The following is a 23,390-nucleotide window of genomic DNA, read 5'->3' as shown; positions in this document are numbered from 1 at the left end:
TTCAGTAAAATGGGATTAGAATAGATGGGTATCTGATGGCTGGGCCTCTTTTTGTGCTGTAAAACTCTGTGATTTTCGCCTAGGAAGGAGCAAAAATGTGCAGGAGGGTGATTTACAGTTTTTGTGCAACAAGTGAGGGAGAAATGTTCCATACAAACTAGAATTGTCCGTTCTGAATTTCTGTCTGTACTGACAGTGCTGACTTTTGTGAAATCCTAATTTGTCTCAGAAATAAAAGGATTTCTAACTTCTGTGTGACTGCCTGCTTCTGTGCAGTGACTTTGTCTCATTCTATTCTTTTATAACAGGATCTGGAGTGATAGAGTCCAGTATACTGACCGGAAAGAGGTTTCTCTGGTTGCAAAGCCTGACAGCGGGGAGAAACCATACATGTGTTGTGTGTGTGAACGAGGCTTCAACTGATCATCCAACCTGGAGAGTCACAAGGACGTCTGTTTGTCGCTCGGCAGCCGGTAAGAGCCCGCAGAGCGGCGGGAGGGGATCCGGCGATTACGTGGGTGGGAAGAAGGTTTATTAATGGCCCGTGTAGGCCCCAAACCCCCAGTAACAACCTGCAGCTCCCGTGTTTGCAGCTTGCGCCATGGAGAAACCGTGGAAATGTGAGGACTGTGGGAAAGAATTTAATTATCCATCCCGACTAGAAATCCATCGACGCAGTCACACTGGGGCTGGCATAATGGAGAAACCATGCAAATGTGAGGACTGTGGGAAGGGATTTAATTATCCATCCTTGCTGGAACTTCACCGACGCAGTCACACGGGAGAGAGACCATGGAAATGTGAGGAATGTGGGAAAGGATTCAATTATCCATCCCTGTTGGAAAACCATCGACGCAGTCACACTGGGGAGACAATATGGAAATGTGAGAAATGTGGGAAAGGATTCAATTATCCATCCCTGCTGGAATACCATCGACGCAGTCACACTGGGGCAGGGACCATGGAGAAACCATGGAAATGTGAGGACTGTGGCAAAGGATTTAATTTCCCATGCCTGTTGGAAATCCATCGACGCAGCCACACTGGCGAGAAGCCGTTCACCTGTTGTGTGTGTGGGAAGGGATTTACTAAGTCAACCAACCTGCTGAGACATCAGCGAAATCACACCGAAGAAAAGCCCTTCAGCTGTACTGACTGTGGAAAGAGTTTCGGGCAGTTATCCAATCTCACTGCACACCAACGGGTTCACACTGGGGAGAGGCCATTCAACTGCCTTGTGTGTGGGAAGGGATTCACTCAGTCAGCCAGCCTCATGTTACACCAAAGAATTCACACTGATCAGAGGCCGTTCAGCTGCACTTACTGTGGAAAGAGGTTCAGACAGTCCTCTGACCTCACTGCACACCAACGCACTCACACTGGGGAGAAACCGTTCATTTGTTCTGTGTGTGGGAAGGGATTCACTCATTCATCTGGCCTTTGGTCACACCGGCGAACTCACACCGAGGAGAAACCATTCAGCTGCATTGCCTGTGAAAAGAGGTTTAGACATTCTTCCGCCCTCACTGCACACCAACGCAGTCACATTGGGGAGAGACCATTCACCTGCTCCCAGTGTGGGAAGGGATTCATTCAATGCTCTCACCTACTGACACACCAGAGAGTTCATACTGGGGAACCTGCTCTGTGAGTGGGAAGGGATTCACTCAGTCACAACACCTACTGTCACATCAGCAAGTTTACAAGCGACAGCAGTTGTTGAATTCTGCTGTAACTGCTGCTGTTAATTATGTCAAGAATCGATCATCTGAATATATATATATATTTTTTCTGCTGATATTAAGAATAACTGGCTGAGGGCAGTGGCGCAGTGGTTAGCACTGCTGCCTCACAGCACTGAGGTCCCTGGATCGATCCCGGCTCTGGGTCACTGTCCGTGTGGAGTTTGCACATTCTCCTCATGTTTGCGTGGGTTTCACCCACACAACACAAAGATGTGCAGGGTAGGTGGATTGACCATGCTAAATTGCCCCTTAATTGGAAAAAATGAATTGGGTACTCTAAATTTTTTTTTTTTTATAAATACATTTACAGTACCCAATTCTTTTTAAAAAAAAAAAAAAACATTTTTAAAAAAAGAACAGCTGGCTGGAGTTTAATACTCTGGAGAAGTCACTGATTTTGAGGACCACAGTCTCCCTTTTTAAAAGCACCATCTGTGAACTTTCCGCTTATTTCATGATCCCATGACAGATACTCCAATCCAATAAAATTATGAACTTTTACTGCAATCCGAAATTGCTCTTTGGTGCAAAATGTACAATTCTGTATCTGAAAGGTTCCACTGATGACATCTCCAGTTAGAAAGTGCTGATTAATCCTTGCTGACAATTCTCACTGACTTGCACATTCTTCACAGTGACCCCTCCATTAAGAATATAAATTATCCAGTCACATCTGCCAAAACAATAAAATATTTTATAGATACAAATAATAAAAGAATGTGATGTGAATTGGACCATTAAGGGATAGACAGCACAATACCACAATTAATGAGGGAGAGATGATTGAAATATTCAAACATTCTTTTGCCTCGCTTTTTCCCAGGGATAGAGAACAGGTAAACATAACATTGAATAATAAGACAAGTTATGAGATAAATTAATTTAAAATCAGGAAAGGATGTGTTGACTAAACTCATATAACTTAGAGGATGGACTAAATGCACATATTTTAAAAGAATGCAGAGAAGTGATAGCACAGGCAGTGCGGCTCATAATTCATTCACTAAAGGTGTAGTGTCAGAGGCCTGGTGGATCATTAATGTAATTTCTGTATTTAAGAAGGGGACAGATCATGCCCAGGGATGGTACACCAGTCAGCTTCACATCAGCAAATAATACAATCCTGACTAAAGTAGAGAATATAAGAACATATTAAAAAAATATATATATCAATGAACAGTCCTTGTGGATTTCAAAAGGAAAAATCTTGCCTGACCAGCCTTATCGACTGTTTTGATGTGATAACAGAGAGCATATACAATGGTAATGCAGCCAATGGCATTTATCTGGATTTTCGAAAGGCCATTGATGATTCCCTACGGGAGAATAATGGACACGGTCGGAGAATGTGGAGTTGGGACAAATGATAGACTGGATTTTCAGCTGGTTTCAAGACAGAAAGTAGAGAGTGGGAGTAAAGGGGAGTTATTCAGAGTGACAGAAGGTGGGAAGTGATGTTCCACAAGGATCAGTGCTGGGACCACGACTGTTCACAATTTCCATTCACGATGTGGACTTTGGAATCCAATACACAATCTCTAAACTGGGAAGATAGAACAGAGGAGAACTGCAACAAATTACAAGAGGGTATTTTTAAACTTGCTGAATAGATAAATAATTGACGAATGATGTACAATGGATAACTGTGAAGTACATCGATTATAGAACATACAGTGCAGAAGGAGGCCATTCGGCCCATCGAGTCTGCACCGACCCGTTAGTACATTTTGGTGCAAAGAATGAGGGGGTCACTTCTTACTTGGAAGTTGTGAGTGGAGATGGTGGAGAGAAATAGAGGTCTCAGAGCAACAGAGAAAATAAATAAAGCAGAGGGCGAGAGGGGCACAAGTGAAAAGAAGGAAGTTATGATGATCCTTTGGGAACTTGGTTACACCATACGTAGAGTACAGGGTGTGGTTCTATTCAGCTTATATCTTTGGCAACCTTCCATCTTGTGAGATGATAGTTTGCATCTTAAGTGTTCAGCTCTGTTTTAAACATTGCCTGGGATAGTTCAGGAGCCTTTCTGAGGCAAGACAGTATCTGACACATTTGCTGCAGATGAAGACATTGGGCTGAGAAGGTGCTGGATTCTCTGGATCCTCTCCTCAGCAAACTGAGCTTTCCATTTCTCTGGTCCCCACATTATAAAATGGAGATGGGAACAGAGAAGATTCACAAGGATCATACCAAAAGTGTGTGGGTTTATAAATCAGGAAAGGATTGAGAGACTGGATCTCTTTACTCTTGGTTTCAATGGTTCCTCTTGTAGGGAAGAGCAAAACTAGAAACCACAACATACGGTCATCACCAAGAAATCCAATAGGGAATACAGAAAAAACTCCTTCACCCAGAGAATGGTGAGAATGAGCTCACTCCCACAGGCACTGGGTGAAGTGAATAGTATCAACGTATGTATAGGGAGGCTGGACACACACACACACATATATATATATATATATATATATGGGAGAAGCAAAGATGGTAGGAGACTCAAATAGAACTTAAACACCAGTACAAACTGGCTGGCTGAATGGCCTGTCTCTGTGCTGTATATCCTGTATCATCTAATTCAAGGCTTCAACTGATCATCCAACCTGGAGAGACACAAGGATGCCCACAGCAGGGAGAAATGTGGGACTGTGGGAAAGAATTCAGTTCTCCATCCCAGCTGGGAACTCATTGACACCACCGCACCAGGGAGAGAGCGTTTACCTAGCTTGTGTGTGGGAAGGGATTCACTGAATTGTCCAGCTTCCAGAAACACCAGCACATTCACAGCGAGGAAAAAATGAAACTGACTCCGTGTCTGCGAAAAGATTCAATCAGTTATCCTGTCTCCGGATACACCCACACCAGAGAGATGCTGTTCATTCGCTCCAAATGTGGGAAATGATTTACTTGTGTTTCCAGCCTCGCTGCCCATCAAGTTGTTCACTCATTCAAGGGACCTTTTAATTGTTCGCGTGGTGGGAAAAGATATAAAAGTGTTAAATATCTTATGAAAAACCAACTCACTGACACAGGAGAGAAACCATTCACCTGCACTGTGTGGGAGAAGGGATTCACTCAGGCACTGAACCCGCTGACAGCAATCCACATCTGACTGTATTGGGTAGATTCTGTTGTTATTCTGACCACTAACTGCACCTGAACCAAACTGTTCATTGCCTCAGCATCGATTTCACCCTGAACTGATTTTCTGATCCATATTCGCTCCATCACCAAGGCAGCCTACATCCACCTCTGTGACATCGCCGGTCTCTTCTGCTTCAGCCTAGTTGCTGCTGAAACTCTCATTCAGGCCATAACATCCTCGAGATCTGACTATTCATGAACCATCTGAGCTTCCCCTCATATACCAGCTGCTGTCAGTCTGGAACATTGGTGCCTTTTCTTTAATTCTTCCACAGGGTGTCGGTGGAAAGGCCAGCAATTGTTGCCCATCCTGACTGAAGTTTACAACCAACTCAGGGCAGTTAATAGTCACTATATTGCTCTGGTCTGGAGTCACATGTAGGCCAGACCAGGGTTTTCAACAACAATTTCATGGTCCCCATTATTGAGACTAGCTTTCAGTTCCAGATTTTATTGAATTTAAATACCACCAATTCATATTTGGATTTGAACCCATGTCCCCAGAATATTTGTCTGACCTCTGGATTACTAGTTACATTATCACTACCCCTGCACCTCTCTATCCTAACTCAGTCCCATTCACTGATTACTCCTGTACTCATTGATCTACATTGGTGCCCCGTCTAACAATGCATCAATTTTTACACTTCTCAGATTTTATTCCAAATCCCTCCCTGATCTCGCCCCTCCCTCTCTGTAACCACCTCCAGCACGACATCCCACTTAGATTTTTGAAGAGATCTACCATGCGGATTTAGTGAAATCTTGCGACACCAAAACTCAGTAGAAATTTGAGTTAAACTTCTCGGATGCAAACAAGAATTTGATTACAATTGAGAGAAACTTAAATCTATTCTCAATAAAGTCCGGCTAGCAAAAGGACTTAAAGAGAAGTAACTTTTACACAATTTAACTTTCACAATAATACAGAAATGGTTTCTTGCTTACGGCAAAATAGCTTGCATTTACTTCAAGAGTTCGGAAAGTGAAAATATGAAAATAGAGATAGCGAGTAGTTAGATCAAAGTATAGGATGTTCCAGGAATAAAGATGGCCGTACGGACCATCATGTTTAAAGAGAATTTTATCAGTCTGAAGCCATCTGTCTACACCTCTATGTTGTCCTAATTGGTTTGGGTGAGAATCAGATACATTTGATTCGATGGTTAACTGTCAATCCTTAATGTGCAACATAAGTTCTGAATGTTTCATGTTTGAATATTTGTGTATGCAATGGAATGTGATTCTGTTCTTTTATCAAGACTGGTTTCTACTGGTTTTCTGCTGACTTTGCTTTATCCACATTCTGGACAATGGTGCCTTCATATGAAATGAAATGAAATGAAAATCGCTTATTGTCACAAGTAGGCTTCAAATGAAGTTACTGTGAAAAGCCCCTAGTCTCCACATTCCGGCGCCTGTTCGGGGAGGCTGTTACGGGAATTGAACCGTGCTGCTGGCCTGCCTTGGTCTGCTTTCCAAGCCAGCGATTTAGCCCAGTGTTGCTGTGGTGCTTACTTGGCCTTGATCTCGATTACTGCTACAGCTTATTTCTTAATGTCAAACTGACTTTGAAAATATGTTCATCAGAACAATAGCTGTTTCATCTTGCTTAGTGAAAATGGTGTTTTTATCTCCAAATAGTTTATGCATGTGTCAGCAAAAGCCTATGTGTTTTGTCATGACCTGAGGTTATGAATGCTGAAATCCTCATTTTAAAATGGGTATTAAAACTGGGTCTTAATATTTACATTAAAATAGCCTTTTTACCTATCAGATCTATCATGCCCAGTCTAACAATGCATCAATTTTTACATTTCTCAGATTTTATTTTAAATCCCTCCCTCTCTGTAACCACCTCCAGCGTGACATCCCACTCAGATCTTTCTGCTCCTCCAATTCAAGACTCTTGTACATCCCGATTTCCGGCACTCCTCCAGTGCATTCAGCTGCCTGGATGCTGAGCTCTGGATTCCTCCCTAACCAGCCCCACCTCTCGAACTTTCTCTCCTCTCCTTTAAAACTTCTCTCTGGCCCAGTGTTTGGTCACCTGGCCGAATATCTCCTGTTGAGTCTTGGTGTTGAGGTTTATTTGACTACACTCCTGTGAAGCACCTTGGGATGTTTGACAATGTTAAAGGTGCCAAATCATCACAAGTTGTTATTGCTGCTGTTAATCACGGTAAGGACTGAACCATCTTCATGCTGCCACTTGGGAGTTTATTGCTGATATTAATAATCTCTATACAACTGGGATTGGGGATAAGATTCTGGAGATATGTCAGAAATCAGTTTTGTTTCACATACACTGATAAATTGTTGATTTCTCTTTGATAAGCAGAGACTAACTGATGTCCTTTACGGATTATTTAGTTTGCTGTCATTTTCTCCTTTCTTACTCCAGATTATTTTAGTTTTCAAACCTTTAGTTACAAATACCAGCTCCCCTCACCTGACACTGAATTTCCTTTCTCACGATACTGTTATTCTTCAAATAATCCCTGCTGTCTGTGCTGAATTAATCCACCTCAGTAACAAATGTTGAAGTGTTTTCTCCACACCCATTGGGTTTCATCATAGAATGAAATCCCTACAGTGCAGGATACCATTTGGCCCATCGAGTCTGCCCCAACCCTCCGAGACCTAGGCCCACTCCCTGCCCCATTCCTGTAAGCTCATAACCCCACCTCACTTTTGACGCTTAGGGGCAATTTCGCATGGCCAATCTACTTGCACATCTTTGGACTGTGGAAGGAAACCGGAGCAGCCGGAGGAAACCCACGCAGACACAGTGAGCAAATGCCTCAGTCACTCAAGGCTGTATTGGGTAGATTCTGTTGTTATTCTGACCACTAACTGCACCTGAACCAAACTGTTCATTGCCTCAGCATCGATTTCACCCTGAACTGATTTTCTGATCCATATTCGCTCCATCACCAAGGCAGCCTACATCCACCTCTGTGACATCGCCGGTCTCTTCTGCTTCAGCCTAGTTGCTGCTGAAACTCTCATTCAGGCCATAACATCCTCGAGATCTGACTATTCATGAACCATCTGAGCTTCCCCTCATATACCAGCTGCTGTCAGTCTGGAACATTGGTGCCTTTTCTTTAATTCTTCCACAGGGTGTCGGTGGAAAGGCCAGCAATTGTTGCCCATCCTGACTGAAGTTTACAACCAACTCAGGGCAGTTAATAGTCACTATATTGCTCTGGTCTGGAGTCACATGTAGGCCAGACCAGGGTTTTCAACAACAATTTCATGGTCCCCATTATTGAGACTAGCTTTCAGTTCCAGATTTTATTGAATTTAAATACCACCAATTCATATTTGGATTTGAACCCATGTCCCCAGAATATTTGTCTGACCTCTGGATTACTAGTTACATTATCACTACCCCTGCACCTCTCTATCCTAACTCAGTCCCATTCACTGATTACTCCTGTACTCATTGATCTACATTGGTGCCCCGTCTAACAATGCATCAATTTTTACACTTCTCAGATTTTATTCCAAATCCCTCCCTGATCTCGCCCCTCCCTCTCTGTAACCACCTCCAGCACGACATCCCACTTAGATTTTTGAAGAGATCTACCATGCGGATTTAGTGAAATCTTGCGACACCAAAACTCAGTAGAAATTTGAGTTAAACTTCTCGGATGCAAACAAGAATTTGATTACAATTGAGAGAAACTTAAATCTATTCTCAATAAAGTCCGGCTAGCAAAAGGACTTAAAGAGAAGTAACTTTTACACAATTTAACTTTCACAATAATACAGAAATGGTTTCTTGCTTACGGCAAAATAGCTTGCATTTACTTCAAGAGTTCGGAAAGTGAAAATATGAAAATAGAGATAGCGAGTAGTTAGATCAAAGTATAGGATGTTCCAGGAATAAAGATGGCCGTACGGACCATCATGTTTAAAGAGAATTTTATCAGTCTGAAGCCATCTGTCTACACCTCTATGTTGTCCTAATTGGTTTGGGTGAGAATCAGATACATTTGATTCGATGGTTAACTGTCAATCCTTAATGTGCAACATAAGTTCTGAATGTTTCATGTTTGAATATTTGTGTATGCAATGGAATGTGATTCTGTTCTTTTATCAAGACTGGTTTCTACTGGTTTTCTGCTGACTTTGCTTTATCCACATTCTGGACAATGGTGCCTTCATATGAAATGAAATGAAATGAAAATCGCTTATTGTCACAAGTAGGCTTCAAATGAAGTTACTGTGAAAAGCCCCTAGTCTCCACATTCCGGCGCCTGTTCGGGGAGGCTGTTACGGGAATTGAACCGTGCTGCTGGCCTGCCTTGGTCTGCTTTCCAAGCCAGCGATTTAGCCCAGTGTTGCTGTGGTGCTTACTTGGCCTTGATCTCGATTACTGCTACAGCTTATTTCTTAATGTCAAACTGACTTTGAAAATATGTTCATCAGAACAATAGCTGTTTCATCTTGCTTAGTGAAAATGGTGTTTTTATCTCCAAATAGTTTATGCATGTGTCAGCAAAAGCCTATGTGTTTTGTCATGACCTGAGGTTATGAATGCTGAAATCCTCATTTTAAAATGGGTATTAAAACTGGGTCTTAATATTTACATTAAAATAGCCTTTTTACCTATCAGATCTATCATGCCCAGTCTAACAATGCATCAATTTTTACATTTCTCAGATTTTATTTTAAATCCCTCCCTCTCTGTAACCACCTCCAGCGTGACATCCCACTCAGATCTTTCTGCTCCTCCAATTCAAGACTCTTGTACATCCCGATTTCCGGCACTCCTCCAGTGCATTCAGCTGCCTGGATGCTGAGCTCTGGATTCCTCCCTAACCAGCCCCACCTCTCGAACTTTCTCTCCTCTCCTTTAAAACTTCTCTCTGGCCCAGTGTTTGGTCACCTGGCCGAATATCTCCTGTTGAGTCTTGGTGTTGAGGTTTATTTGACTACACTCCTGTGAAGCACCTTGGGATGTTTGACAATGTTAAAGGTGCCAAATCATCACAAGTTGTTATTGCTGCTGTTAATCACGGTAAGGACTGAACCATCTTCATGCTGCCACTTGGGAGTTTATTGCTGATATTAATAATCTCTATACAACTGGGATTGGGGATAAGATTCTGGAGATATGTCAGAAATCAGTTTTGTTTCACATACACTGATAAATTGTTGATTTCTCTTTGATAAGCAGAGACTAACTGATGTCCTTTACGGATTATTTAGTTTGCTGTCATTTTCTCCTTTCTTACTCCAGATTATTTTAGTTTTCAAACCTTTAGTTACAAATACCAGCTCCCCTCACCTGACACTGAATTTCCTTTCTCACGATACTGTTATTCTTCAAATAATCCCTGCTGTCTGTGCTGAATTAATCCACCTCAGTAACAAATGTTGAAGTGTTTTCTCCACACCCATTGGGTTTCATCATAGAATGAAATCCCTACAGTGCAGGATACCATTTGGCCCATCGAGTCTGCCCCAACCCTCCGAGACCTAGGCCCACTCCCTGCCCCATTCCTGTAAGCTCATAACCCCACCTCACTTTTGACGCTTAGGGGCAATTTCGCATGGCCAATCTACTTGCACATCTTTGGACTGTGGAAGGAAACCGGAGCAGCCGGAGGAAACCCACGCAGACACAGTGAGCAAATGCCTCAGTCACTCAAGGCTGGAATTGAACCCGGATCCCTGGCGCTGTGAGGTAACAGTCCAGGGACTTCAGGACAAAAAAAATCACATCCAATATTCCTTGCCCAGCACTCAGTGAATGGTGCACTGTCAGAGTTTCCTTCTTTCAAATAAGATGTTCAACTGAAGCCCTGTCAGTTCCTCTCAGGTCCTGTAAAAGTTCCCACAGCCACTATTGTGAAGAAGAGTTGGGGAGTTATCCCCGGTGTCCTGGCAAATATTTATCCCTCAATCAACATCACCAAAATCCGATCATCTGCTCATTGTCATATTGCTGTTTGTGGGATCTTGCTCTGTATAAATTTGCTGCTGTTTTTCCTACATTACACCAGTTACTACCCTTCAAAAGTACTCTTGGCTGTAAAGCACTTTGTGACGACCTATGATTGTGAAAGGCGCTACAGAAATGCAAGTTTTTAAATCGAAGATTGATCTTATCTGATTTTATTATCTGTAACTTAATTGATCTCAGCCACCCCCAACTTACCATTCAATAAATTCACTTTGTTTCACTGTTTCAGACACGATTTTAAGCAATTAAAGCAACGGCAGAATTCTCTGGATAGTAAATTTAAAATGTTTATCAAAAGAAAAAGGTTTACTGAAAACTTGAAGATATTGAAGTTTACAACTTCAAGGCGGTGATCAGTCTGTAGAAGCGTAACCTTCCCTGGCTCCTTCTTTGACAGTAATTTCCTTGGCCTCGAGTCTGCAGTACTTGGCCAGCAAGGAAGACCTTCAGAACCTCTACTTTTATCCCCAAAGTGACCATTACCTCATGTCAGAGTTGGGCCTGTTGTAACATAACCATTGGTCAATTAGGCACCAGTTTAATTGAATTGGATTCCCAATTACTGACACCACCTTCTCTCATTATCTTAGACAGGAATACAATTGAACAGTTTCAGACTATCCTTTTATCTGATTCTGTACAATTTCTTATTCATACAGTTTCAAATGCTGGGGCTAATCAGGCTGAAAGGTCTCTCTTGCGGGTACATTTATCCTCATTGCACATTCTTTATATACACACCAATTAAGCATTTACATTTTTACAACAAATAAAACTTAGACCTTTACTATAACCACTGATTCATTATTGTTTCATTAAGTGTAGCTCAATTAAGGATCACTACTTATTTTATCATGTTACAGACTGGTAGCTAATTAATACAGTAATATTTAATTAATACATTTGGTCTATCATACACTGGTTATCTACGGAGTAGTACTACACTCCGTATGCTTCACCCGGTGTCTTTGTATTTACATTGTGTATTTATCGTGTGTCCTAGGTTTTTTCACGTATGGAATGATCTGTCTGGACTACGCAGAACAATACTTTTCACTATCTCGATATACATGACAATAAACCAATCCAATCAAAGAGAGTTTCTTACTAGTCTTCAGATTGAACAATGAGTCTTAAAAATTATTCATTCGTGGAAGGTGGGGGTCACTGGCTGGGCCAGCATTTACTGCTCATTCCAATTGCCCTTGAACTGCGTGTCTTGTGAGGCTATTTCAGAGGGCACTTACAAATCAACCACAACATTGCTGTGGATCTGGAGTCAAGTGCAGGCCAGGCCACGTAAGGAGAGCAGATTTCCTAAAGGACATTAGTGAACCAGATGGGTTTTTACAACCATCCACAACATCATCATTCGACTTAAATTTGAGACTTTTATTCCATTTCAATATCTGTTGTAGCCAGATTCCATCCCAGATCCCCAGAGCATTAACCTGCGTCTCTGGATTACTAGCCCAGTAACAATACCATTACGCCACTGCTGAGCCCACATAGTCTTGGCAGAATATGATGTCTTGTAACTTCTCAGAAATTATTCATGTATTTATTTTTAAATTTAGAGTACCCAATTATTTTTTTCCAATTAAGAGGCAATTTAGCATGGCCAATCCACCTACCCTGCACATCTTTAGGTTGTGAGGGTGAAACCCATGCAAACAAGGGGAGAATGGGTAAACTTCACACAGACAGTGATCCAAGCCAGGAATCAAACTGGTGCTGTGAAGCAACAGTACTAACCACTATGCCACCTGTAAAGTAGCCAATACTTTTCTTCCAATTAAGGGGCAATTTAGCATAGTCGAGTCACGTACCCTGCACATCTTTGGGTTATGAGGGTGAGACCCACACCGACATGGGGAGAACTTTTTTCCACGCGGACAGTGACCCTGGTCCTCAGTCCGTGAGGCAGTAGTGCTAACCACTGCGCCGCCCTATATATTAACAATTTAGATGAGGGAACTAAATGCAATATCTCCAAATTTGCAGATGCCACCAAGTTGCATGGGAGGGTGAGCTGTGAGGAGGATGCAGAGATCCTTCAGTGTGATTTGGACAAGTTGGGTGAGTGGGCAAATGAATGGCAGATGCAGTATAATTTGGAGAAATGAGAGGTTGTCCACTTTGGTAGCAAAAACAAGGCGGCAGACTATTAGCTCATAAATTACAAGGGGAATGTGCAACGAGACCTGGGTGTTCTCGTACACCAGTCACTGAAGGTAAGCAGGCAGCTACAGCTGGCGGTAAAGAAGGCAAACGGTATGCTAGCCTTCATTGCGAGCGGATTCGAGTACAGGAGCAGAGATCTTTTGCTGCAATTATACAGGGCCTTGGCGAGGCCATACCTAGAATATTGTGTGCAGTTTTGGTCTTCTTATCTGAGGAAGGATGTTCTTGCTCTCGAGGGATTGCAGCGAAGGTTTACCAGACTGATTCCTGGGATGGTGGGACTGACGTATGAGAGATTGAATCAGTTAGGATTGTATTCGCTGGAGTTCAGAAGAATGGGGGATCTCATAGAAAATAATACATACAGATACATAGAAGATAGGAGCAGGAGGAGGTCTTTTGGCCCTTCGAGCCTGCTCAGCCATTTATCACTATCATGGCTGATCATCCAACTCAATAGCCTAATCCTGTTTTCTCCCTAAAGCCTTCAATCCCATTCTCCCCAAATGCTATATCTAGCCCCCTCTTGAATATATTCAGTGTTTTAGCATCAACTACTTCCTGTGGTAATGAATTTCACAGGCTCACCACTCTTTGGGTGAAGAAATGTCTCCTCATCTCTGTCCGAAATGGTTTACCCTGAAACCTCAGACTGTGACTCCTGGTTCTGGACACACTAATCATTGGTAACATCTTCCCTGCAACTACACCGTCTAGTCCTGTTAGAATTTTATTAGTCTCTATGAGATCCCCCCCCCATTCTTCTGAACTCCAGCGAGAACAATCCTAACCTAGTCAATCTCTCCTCATGTGACAGTCCTGCCATCCCTGGAATCAGTCTTGTTAACCTTCGCTGCATTCCCTCGAAAGCAAGAACATCCTTCCTCAGAAAAGGAGACCAAAACTGCACACAATATTCTAGGTGCGGCCTCATCAAGGCCCTGTATAATTGCAGCAACACATCCCTGCTTCTGTACTCGAAACCTCTCGCAATGAAGGAGAACATACCATTAGCCGAGCGGCATGTGGCGCAGTGGTTAGCACTGGGACTGCAGCGCTGAGGACCTAGGTTCGAATCCCGGCCCTGGGTCACTGTCTGTGTGGAGTTTGCATATTCTCCTCATGTCTGCATGGATTTCACACTCCCAACGCAAAGATGTGCAGAGTCGGTGGATTGGCCACACTAAATTGCTCCTTAATTGGAGGAAAAAATAATTTGAGTACTCTCTATATAAAAACACAAAAAAAACATACCATTAGCCTTCTTTACCGCCTGCTGCACCTGCATGCTTACCTTCAGCAACTGGTGCACAAGGGCACCCAGGTCCCACTGCACACTCCCCTCTCCCAATTTACAAACATTCAGGTAGTAATCTGCCTTCCTGTTTTTGCTTCCAAAGTGAATAACCTCACACTTATCCAAATTATACTGCATCTGCCACTGATTTGCCCACTCGCCCAGCCTGTCCAGATCATGCTGTAGGATCCCTGCATCCTCGTCACAGTTCACCCTCCCATCCAACTTGGTATCATCTGCAAACTTTGAGATGTTACACTTTGTTCCCTCATCCAAATCATTAATATATATTGTGAATAGATGGGGTCCCAGCACCAATCCCTGTGGCACCCCACTAGTTACTGCCTTCCAATTTGAAAAGGACCAATTAATTCCTATTCTTTGTTTCCTCTCTGCCAACCAGTTTTATATCCACCTCAATACACTTCCTTCAATCCCATGCACTTTAATTGTGCACAATAAACTCTTAGGCGGGACTTTGTCAAACGCCTTCTGAATGTCCAAATATACATCGACTGGCTCCCCCTTCTCAACTGAACTGGTTACATCTTCAAAGAATTCCAACAGATTTGTGAAGCATGATTTCCCCTTCATAAATCCATGCTGACTGACTGATCCTGCCACTGTTTTCTAAATGTTCCGCTGTAAAGCCCTTGATAATGGATTCAAGAATTTTCCCCAGTACCGATGTTAGGCTTACTGGTCTATAATTCCCTGCTTTCTCTCTACCTCTCGACAGAACCAAAGTATGTATTCAATTGCTCAGCCATTTCTTTGTCCCTTATTATGCATTCCCCTGTTTCTGTCTGTCGCGGGCCGACATTTCTCTTCACCAATCTCTTTCTCTTCACATATAGAAACTCTTAGTGTCAGTCTTTATGTTCCCTGCAAGCTTACTTTCATACTCTACTTTCCCCTTTTTAATCAATCCCTTTGTCCTTCTTTGCTGAATTCTAAATTGCTCCCAATCGTCAGACCTATTATTTTTCTTGGCCAATCTATATGCTTCTTCCTTGGATCGGATACTATTTCTAATTTCCTTTGTAAGCCATGGATTGCCCCTCTTACCCATTTTGCTTCTGTGCCGACAGGAATGAACGATTGCTGTAGTTCCCCCATGCGATCCTTGAATGTTTGCCATTGCCTATCCACTGTCATCCCTTTCAGTAACTCTCCCCAATCTATCAAGGCCAACTCATGCCTCATATCTTCACAATTCCCTGTATTTAAAAAAAATAAATTTAGAGTACCCAATTCATTTTTTTCAATTAAGGGGCAATTTAGTGTGGCCAATCCAGCTCGCCTGCACATTTTTTTACAGAATTTACAGTGCAGAAGGAGGCCATTCGGCCCATCGAGTCTGCACCGGCTCTTGGAAAGAGCACCCTACCCAAGGTCCACACCTCCACCCTATCCCCATAACCCAGTAACCCCACCCTACACTAAGGGCAATTTTGGACACTATGGGCAGTTTAGCATGGCCAATCCACCTAACCCGCACATCTTTGGACTGTGGGAGGAAACCGGAGAACCCGGAGGAAACCCACGCACACACGGGGAGGATGTGCAGACTCCGCACAGACAGTGACCCAAGCCGGAATCGAACCTGGGACCCTGGAGCTGTGAAGCATTTGTGCTAATCACTATGCTACCGTGCTGCCCTTTGGGTTGTGGGGGTGAAACCCATGCAAACACTAGGAGAATGTGCAAACTCCACACGGACAGCGATCCAAGCCGTTAATTGAACTGGCGCTGTGAAGCAACAGTGCTAACCACTGTGCTACCGTGTACAGAACCAGAGGTCGCAGTCTGAGGATACGGGGTAGACCATTTAGGACAGAGATGAGGAGTAATTTCTTCAACCGGAGAGTGGTGAGCTTGTGGAATTTGTTACCACAGGAAATAGTTGATGCCAAGACATTGTATGTTTTCAAGAAGCAGTTAGATATAGCACTGAGGGCGAAGGGGATCAAAGGATATGGAGGGGAAAGTGGGATTAGGCTGTTAAATTGGATGATAAGGCAATATATAACGAATTGCAGAGCAGGCGCAAAGGGCCAAATGGTCTCTTCCTGCTCCTATTTTCTATGTTTCTATGTAATCCCTTCCCACATTAAGAGCAGATGAATGGCCTCTCCCCAGTGTGAACTCGCTGGTGTGTCTGCAGACTGGTTAACTGTGTGAAACCTTTCCCACAGAGGGAGCAGGAGAATGGCTTCTCTCCAGTGTGAACTCGCTGATGTCTTTGCAGGATGATTGAATCAATAAATCCCTTCCCACACTGAGGGCAGGTGAATGGCTTCTCGCCAGTGTGAATTCGCTGGTGTGTCTGCAGGGTGGATAATTGAGTAAATCCCTTCCCACACTGAGAGCAGATGAACGGCCTCTCCCCAGCGTGAACTTGCTGATGTCTCCGCAGGGTGGATGCATCAATGAATCCCTTCCCACACTGAGAGCAGGTGAATGGCTTCTCCCCTGTGTGAATTTGCTGATGTTTTCGCAGGGTGGATGCATCAATGAATCCCTTCCCACACTGAGAGCAGGTGAATGGCCTCTCCCCAGTGTGAACTCGCTGGTGTCTCTGCAAGGTGGATAAATCACTGAATCCCTTCCCACACTGAGAGCAGGTGAATGGCCTCTCCTCAGTGTGAACTCGCTGATGTCTCTGCAGGGTGGATGAATCAATGAATCCCTTCCCACACTGAGAGCAAATGAATGGCCTCTCCCCAGTGTGAATTCGTTGATGTTTCCGCAGGACGGATGAATCAATAAATCCCTTCCCACACTGAGAGCAGGTGAACGGCCTCTCCCCACTGTGAACGCGCTGATGTCTCCACAGGGCAGATGAATCAATGAATCCCTTCCCACATTGAGAACAGGTGAATGGCCTCTCCCGAGTGTGAACTCGCTGATGTTTCCGCAGGGTGAATGAAGCACGGAATCTCTGCCCACACTGAGAGCAGGTGAATGGTTTCTCCCCAGTGTGAACTCGCTGGTGTGACTGCAGGGTGGATGAATCAATAAATCCCTTCCCACACTGAGAGCAGGTGAACGGCCTCACTCCCGTGTGAATTCGCTGATGTTTCCGTAGGGTGGATGAATCAATAAATCCCTTCCCACACTGAGAGCAGGTGAATGGCCTCTCCCCACTGTGAACTCGCTGATGCCTCCGCAGGATGAATAGAGCACGGAATCCCTTCCCACACTGAGAGCAGGTGAATGGCCTCTCCCCAGTGTGAACTCGCTGGTGTGACTGCAGGTAAGATAACTGAGTGAATCCCTTCCCACACTGAGAGCAGGTGAATGGCTTCTCTCCAGTATGAACTCGCTGGTGTGCCTGCAGATGAGATAACTGAGTGAATCCCTTCCCACACTTGGAGCAGGTGAATGGCCTCTCTCCAGTGTGACTGCGTCGATGAATCTCCAGCTTAGATGGGACTTTGTATCCCCTCCCACAGTCCCCACATTTCCACGGTTTCTCCATGTTTTGGGTCTCCTCGTGTCTCTCCAGTTTGGACAATCAGTGGAAGCCTTGTCTACACACAGAACATGTGCTCTGTCTCTCCTCACTGTGAATGGTGTGATGTTTTTTCAGGCTGTGTAACTAGTTGAAGCTCTTTCCACAGTCAGTTCACTGGAACACTCTCACTCGGGTGTGTGTTGTGTGGGTCTCGGTGCTTTTCCAGTTGCATTCACGTTTAAAATCTTTTGGAAGCCGACACATCGGACAAACATTTCTCCTTCTCGCCGATGATATTCAGGTCAGAAGAAATCGACTGAGTTTGTCACATTGAGACGTGATGTTTGAGATTTCTGTCTGTAATTCCTCCTCTTCCAATATCCTTTATAAACAATTTACAAAAGTCATCGTTGTCAGTACAGGAACAAAATTCAGAACAGACAATTCTAGTTCCTAGGGAACATTATTTCCTCTCTTGTTCTCCAAAAGCTGTAAATCTCCATCCCACACACTCTCCCTCCATTCTCACTGTGCTGTATCTAATATTCACCCTCCCAATTCTCCTGAAGGTGCTCATTCATCTTGATTGACAGATCCGAGCTCAACTCACTGCTTCCTGACCAGGACACAGAGAATATAACAGGAGCAAGAGGTATGCCATTCGGCCCACCGAGTCTGCTCAACTATTCAATGAGATCCTTGGCTGATCTACCTGAGCACCATTTTCCCACACGATCCCCATAGCCCTCGATATCTTCAATATCTAGAAACCTATTTGTCTTGAACATACTTGATGACTGAGGCTCCACATTCCTCTGGGGTGGAGAATTCCAAAGCTTCACCACATCCTCGAGTGAAGAAATCCCTCCTCATCTCAGCTTTCTCTCTATTTTTCTATCTGTTCCCCATAACCCTTAATTCCATTGTCAATAAAACATCTGTCAGACTTGTACATTCAATGACCCTCAGATACAACTGGTCCCTGTGGAAGAGAAATCCAAAGACGAACAACTCTCTGAGGGAAGAGATGACTGGAAATCTATAACGTAGCTACAGTCTTATATTACAAGACGGGAAATAATAATACATTTACGTTAAATTTTATATTTATATTACCGTAAATAATATATCTAATCTGCACCATGTAACAAAATCTCTGTCCATTATTAATTAATCGCCCTGAAATGTCAGCCATCTCCTGGGGAACCCACCCCTTTAATTGTGAACATTAGGAAAGAGACAAGCCTTTTTTGAAATAAATTTAGAGTAACCAATTATTTTTTTTGCAATTAAGCTGCAATTTAGCGAGGCCAATCCGCCTACCCTGCACATCTTTGAGTTGTGGAGGTGAGACCCACGCAGATACAGGGAGAATGTGCGAACTCCAAACGGACATTGACCTGGGGCCGGGATCAAACAAGGGTCCTTGGCTCCATGATGCAGCAGTGCTAACCACTGTGCTGCCAGAGACCATCCTTTTAGTCAGTTAAATAAATGGGTCAACCTGTTAAGGAGATGGGTGGGACGAGATGGAAACACTTTGTGCAGCCGCTAACCTTCATGTAACATTTTTTCCCCAATTAAGGGGCAATTTAGCGTTGTTCCAGGTTGGACTCAAAGCATCAATGAGGACTCTGATCTCTGGCAAGGAAGGAAACCCTGGCAGGTGGGCGGGGAGGATTCATAAACACACGCTGGAGGCCCGAAACCCCCAATAAGACCCATTGATTTTATTGTCAGTCTGCAGACAGGAGCTGGAGAACTGAACCCAGGCAGAGGAGAGGGAGGGAGAAAACTGGGAGTGGAGGAAAGAAATGGTGCAGATGGTGAGATGGGTTTGGATTTCAGCCCAGGGAGGAGGGAAGGAGTGTGGGGCAGGGAAAAATGTTCCAGAGAAACTAGAATTGTCTGTTCAGAATTTCTATTCTGGATTGACAGTGATGTCTTTTGTTTATTTTTAATTAAAACAGTTCTTTTTTAAAGAGTACCCAATTTTTTCCCCTCAATTGAGGCGTAATCTTTGCGAGGCCAATTCACCTCCCCTGCACATCTTTTTGGATTGTAGGGGCGAGTCCCACACAGACACGGGGAGAATGTGCAAACTCCGTACGGGCAGTGACCCGGGCTGGGATCAAACCCGGGTCCACGGTTAACCAGATGGAAACTCAAATCAAACTTCACATCAAGATTTAACAGTCACTCCATTCATCAGGACCTGAATATCATTGGCCTATGAATGTGGAAGTCAAAATGTTTGTTCTGTCCGTAGGAAAATATTTTCTTTTTAAAAAATAAATTTAGAGTACCCAATTATTTTTTCCCACTTATGGGGCAATAGGGAGAGAGAGGGAGAGATGTGGTATTTTTTAATAAATTGTTGGGATCCATCCCAGACCCGGATACACATCAATTAATTCTTGGAGCAAACTTCAATTGTGAACTGGATCCAAAAATGGACTGGTCCAAACCCATTCAACCATGACAAAAAGAAAAATGGAGTGAAATCTGGACGGACCACCCGGCACCAGAAACGACAACGGCAAACCTGGCAAAAGATAAAGAAATCTGTTCCCATCTGCAGATTGTAAAAGAATTATGGGACACAGATTTAAGATTGTGAGCAAGATCTACGGGGGAGAGATGAGGGAGAAATTATACACCGTGAGTGGTAATGACCTGAACGCAATGCTTACACAGAAAGGTCGAAAATCTCCAGATCCTGATAACTGAATGGTGCTGTCAGAATTTGATGTGAGTATTGGTTGTGAGTTTCCTGTCTGTGAATCCCTTTCTCAGCCCCTGTAAAAGGAGTTTACAAAGGCATCACTGTCAGTCCAGAAATGAAATTCAGGAAAAATAAACATTTCTCCCGGTTTGAGTTTGCTGTGTGTAAATCCTCCCTGACTAATCTTCTGTAAAAGTGGTTTCCAAAATTAACCAGTCAGTCCAGCATTGAAATTCACAACATTCTCTCCTCCTGCTTATAGGCCCAGGATGACCGCTCATGCCTCCCGGTGCACACTATCCCTCTTGTCATCAGCAGTCCCCTGATTTGAGCGTGATGTTGACTCAGGGTTGTGTGCTTCTGCCCTGGGTCTTCATGTGACTGAACAGAGCCGCACAGCTTTGGACACACGGGGCAGGATGTCCAATGAGACAGTGAAATCTGGAGAGCAGGATGTCTTCCCATTCTTTCCATCTCTGCCACCGCTTTGCATCATCAATAAGACAATGGGACTCAAAGGGTGAGGCAGTTTGATGGACAAGTTGTTTCTGAACAATAGCAAGTCTTACAATACCAGGTTAAAGTCCAACAGTTTATTCGGAATCATGAGTTTTCAGAGCATAGCTCCTTCATCAGATGAGTGAAGAGGTAGGTTACGCAAACACAGCCAATGATGCAAGATGATACTTTGAATGAGAGTCTTTGCAGATAATTAAGTATTTACAGGTCCAGACGGTGTGATTAGAGAGAGGGATAATCACAGGTTGAAAAGGTGTGAATTGTCTCAAGCCAGGACAGTGGAAGGATTTTGCAAGCCCAGGCCAGGTGGTGGGGTTAACTGTTGTGAAATGTACATGAATCCAAGATAACGGATGAATGGCCATCGTGCGACAATCACCAAGCAGAAATGTCCATTTCCAGTCGTGGAACACATCAGCAGTCAAAGGCATTCAGCCTCTGATCTTGGGGTAAGTGTTCTTCAAGGTGGCCCTCAGGATGTTTGACAACGCAGAATCGCCGAGCAGAAACTGATAGCCAAGTTCTGCACACATGAGAACGGTTTCAACCGGCATCTTGAATTCATGTACATTTTACAAATTTTAACCCCCCACCATCTGGGCTTGCGAAATCCTGTAAAGACTTAATGACCTGCAAAGACTCACATTCAACGTATCATCTTTCATCAATGGCTGTGTTTGTGTAACCTACCTCTTCACTCACCCGATGAAGGAACTACCCTCTGAAAGCTCGTGATTCCAAACAAAGCTGTTGGACTTTAACCTGGTGTTGTCAACCTTCTTACTGAGCCCAGCCCAACGCGGCATCTCCACATTCTGAACAATGGGGAATAAGGTTCCCCACGGTAGGCCACTGCAGAAAATACGGAAGCATGGGATTCAGGGAGATTTAGCAGTTTGGATCGGAAATTGGCTAGCTGGAAGAAGACAAAGGGTGGTGATTGATGGGAAGTGTTCAGACTGGAGTCCAGTTACTACTGGTGTGCCACAAGGATCTGTTCTGGGGCCACTGCTGTTTGTCATTTTTATAAATGACCTGGAGGAGGGCGTAGAAGGATGGGTGAGTAAATTTGCAGATGACACTAAAGTCGGTGGTGTTGTGGACAGTGCGGAAGGATGTTACAAGTTACAGAGGGACATAGATAAGCTGCAGCGCTGGGCTGAGAGGTGGCAAATGGAGTTTAATGCAGAAAAGTGTGAGGTGATTCATTTTGGAAGGAATAACAGGAAGACAGAGTACTGGGCTAATGGTAAGATTCTTGGCAGTGTGGATGAGCAGAGAGATCTCGGTGTCCATGTACATAGATCCCTGAAAGTTGCCACTCAGGTTGAGAGGGTTGTTAAGAAGGCGTACGGTGTGTTAGCTTTTATTGGTAGAGGGATTAAGTTTCGGAGCCATGAGGTCATGTTGCAGCTGTACAAAACTCTGGTGCGGCCGCATTTGGAGTATTGCGTGCAATTCTGGGCGCCGCATTATATGAAGGGTGTGGAAGCATTGGAAAGGGTGCAGAGGAGATTTACCAGAATGTTGCCTGGTATGGATCTTATGAGGAAAGACTGAGGGACTTGAGGCTGTTTTCGTTCGAGAAGAAGAAGGTTAAGAGGTGACTTAATTGAGGCATACAAGATGATCAGAGGATTGGATAGGGTGGATAGTGAGAGCCTTTTTCCTCGGATGGTGATGTCCGCACGAGGAGACATAGCTTTAAATTGAGGGGAGCTAGATATAGGACAGATGTCAGAGGTAGATTCTTTACTCAGAGAGTAGTAAGGGCGTGGAATGCCCTGCCTGCAACAGTAGTGGACTCGCCAGCACTAAGGGCATTCAAATGGTCATTGGATAGACATATGGACGATAAGGGAATCGTGTAGATGGGCTTTAGTGGTTTCACAGGTTGGCTCAACATCGAGGGCCGAAGGGCCTGTACTGCGCCGTAATGTTCGATGTTCTCAGCTCCTCCCACTCATTGAAACATCACCCCCGACAATGACAGCAAACGCGCATGCGCCCTGATGCACATCCAATAAAGATGGCGGCCGTCAACCCGAGCCGAAGATGAGGAGGTGGAGCTCCGTTCGGTACAAACGGGGTCCCGTAAAGTTTTCCGAGGTTTGCGGCTTACAACAACTTTACATAACGTTTGCGCTTATCCCCGCGATCTCTCGCTTCCTCCATATTGTAAAACCCCTCTTACCAATTTCGTATCTGAAAACACAGCTCTGCTGCTTCGCCATTACCCACACTGCGCATGCTTCAATCGCAGTGGACCCGCCCCTCATTCACTCCGATTGGTTGGAGGACCAGTCGCTCACAGTAGGTCCTCCAGTTCGGCCTCTCCTCTT

General features: G+C 44.1%; 2 protein-coding genes across 2 annotated transcripts in view; one reads left to right on the top strand and one right to left on the bottom strand.

The window, feature by feature from the left end:
- The window catches only part of LOC140417795 (uncharacterized), a 26,938-nt gene extending 15,850 nt beyond the window's left edge, over nucleotides 1–11,088 (top strand). Inside the window, exon 2 of the mRNA XM_072501254.1 lies at nucleotides 574–11,088. Within this exon, the coding sequence (XP_072357355.1) occupies nucleotides 574–1,651 (1,078 nt within the window). The 3' untranslated portion in view covers nucleotides 1,652–11,088. The remainder of the gene's footprint in view (nucleotides 1–573) is intronic.
- LOC140417794 (uncharacterized) lies at nucleotides 2,763–23,390 on the bottom strand. The gene is made up of 3 exons (XM_072501252.1): nucleotides 23,243–23,390; nucleotides 16,793–18,186; nucleotides 2,763–2,872 (listed from the first exon to the last, which is right to left on the bottom strand). Exons 2-3 carry the CDS (start codon nucleotides 17,826–17,828, stop codon nucleotides 2,763–2,765), a joined length of 1,146 nt encoding a protein of 381 aa, XP_072357353.1. The 5' UTR covers nucleotides 17,829–18,186; nucleotides 23,243–23,390.

The sequence above is a fragment of the Scyliorhinus torazame genome, chromosome 5 (assembly GCF_047496885.1).
Source record: "Scyliorhinus torazame isolate Kashiwa2021f chromosome 5, sScyTor2.1, whole genome shotgun sequence".
Lineage (NCBI taxonomy): Eukaryota > Metazoa > Chordata > Chondrichthyes > Carcharhiniformes > Scyliorhinidae > Scyliorhinus > Scyliorhinus torazame.
This window is presented reverse-complemented; position numbering and strand designations above follow the sequence as displayed.